The sequence below is a fragment of the Penaeus monodon genome, chromosome 20 (assembly GCF_015228065.2).
Source record: "Penaeus monodon isolate SGIC_2016 chromosome 20, NSTDA_Pmon_1, whole genome shotgun sequence".
Taxonomy (NCBI): Eukaryota; Metazoa; Arthropoda; class Malacostraca; order Decapoda; family Penaeidae; genus Penaeus; species Penaeus monodon.
Window position 1 is genome coordinate 30,689,475 of NC_051405.1, and position 1,664 is coordinate 30,691,138.

A 1,664-nucleotide genomic window follows, 5' to 3' on the forward strand; every position below is an offset into this window, starting at 1 on the left:
TTGGATAAGTTAGTGAATGAAATTTAGGCATTTCACATTAAGATATCATCATTTCATAATTGTGTTTGGCATTTATGATAATGTGTGCAAATTAAGTCCCCCCATTATAGATCATATAAATTTCTCTGTTTCCAGATCAAAGCTTGGTCGCCGCAGCCGTCACACGTCTGGAGGAAGCCACCCCAATACACTCTCTGTACCTACAAAGTGAGACATGGACAATCCCAGGTATAAGCAAAGCCTCAGCCACTGACTTCTTCATCAGTCTCTGACCTCTTCAACAACCTAATCTTTTCATGAGCCTCCTGATACATTGGTCACAGTATCAACCCTGCTGTTGGAAATATCAGTGTATTATCTGTTTGTGTAAAAAAAATTATTATTATTATGATAATAAAGAGGGTATTACAGCATTTATACAGAGCTCCATAGACTGGAGTTAGTTCCTTCCTTGTATATTATAGGGACAATACAATCTGGTTATCATGTTTCATTAACATTTAAGAGATACATAATGAGGAGGTCCTCTCATCAGACCCTCCCACCTGACTGGTCTTTTCTTCAGAAACTTTCCCTTAAAGTATGTAGTAGGAGCCAATGAATGTCATAATTGCATATACATTATGAGAGGTAGAATGTTTTCTGGAATAGTGTGAAATGATCTGGTAACAGTTGCACGGTTCTGTTCTCTAGTCCCTAAGATGACAATACTTTATAAAGAATGATTGAGCTTGCAGACACCATTGCATCCAACCATTTACTCTTGCAGTGTCTGCTGTGTTCCTTCCAAATGTTCAGCATACCAGGGTGGACAGTTATTTCACTAACCCAGTTGTATGTCCCATGTGCTTGCCTGTTGCTTCTTATTGTACACGGGCTCTACCAGCATCACCCTTAATTGTGGTCATTACTAATTATAGTAGACTCATTAGCATTGCAAGATATATCATGAAGTTTAATAATTTAAGGTGTGACAAACCTTATTTTATGTTACTTGTGTATATGTTCATAAAAAAGGAAAAAAAAATCACAAGTGGAGTGAAATGCAGCTTACCAACAAATATATGGGAGCCAATAGTCCTGTTGCTCACTAGTGACAATTTCTGAAGGGGACTGAATCTGTGTGCTCATCACTCTCATGAGACCTGCTATTTGCTGTATATTTTTGTCTTATAGAGGTTTATGTATGACATACTTTTCTTCCATATAGGAGTTTTTGTATGTCATAGACAGTTTCCTTTTAGGAGCTGCTGTATGCCTTATTCACCTTAATGCTAGAGTTGCTCTGACATACAGTTTCCCTGTAGGACTATCTGTAAAATGTATACATCTTAAATGATTTGCATTACACTATACCAATCTTGTCAAAGTGAACCTATGGTGTTTGCATATCCATGATAAGAGCATATGTTTCCTGAATGTATCTTCCTCTACTGAATTCTTGTAACAATGATAAGCGTTACTTTATTATGATGCAGATGTGGTAGAAGATTTACCGAGGGTAGTCCGCAAGCAAGACGGGAACTGATATATCCCTCTTAAGATGATTCTCATGTATATGTCAGAATTTCAACCTCAATATAGTTTGAGATATTACACTGAAAATAAATACATTCCAAGGAGGTAGACTTACTGAATTTGTGAATAAAACCTTGTAAGTTGTG

General features: G+C 36.8%; 1 protein-coding gene across 1 annotated transcript in view; it reads left to right on the forward strand.

The window, feature by feature from the left end:
• LOC119585967 (kinesin-like protein unc-104) overlaps positions 1-1,632 on the forward strand; it is a gene marked incomplete in the record, with an annotated part of 145,723 nt that extends 144,091 nt beyond the window's left edge. Inside the window, 1 exon segment of the mRNA XM_037934681.1 lies at positions 136-1,632. Within this exon segment, the coding sequence (XP_037790609.1) occupies positions 136-211 (76 nt within the window).
• Between the last annotated feature and the right edge of the window lie 32 nt (positions 1,633-1,664).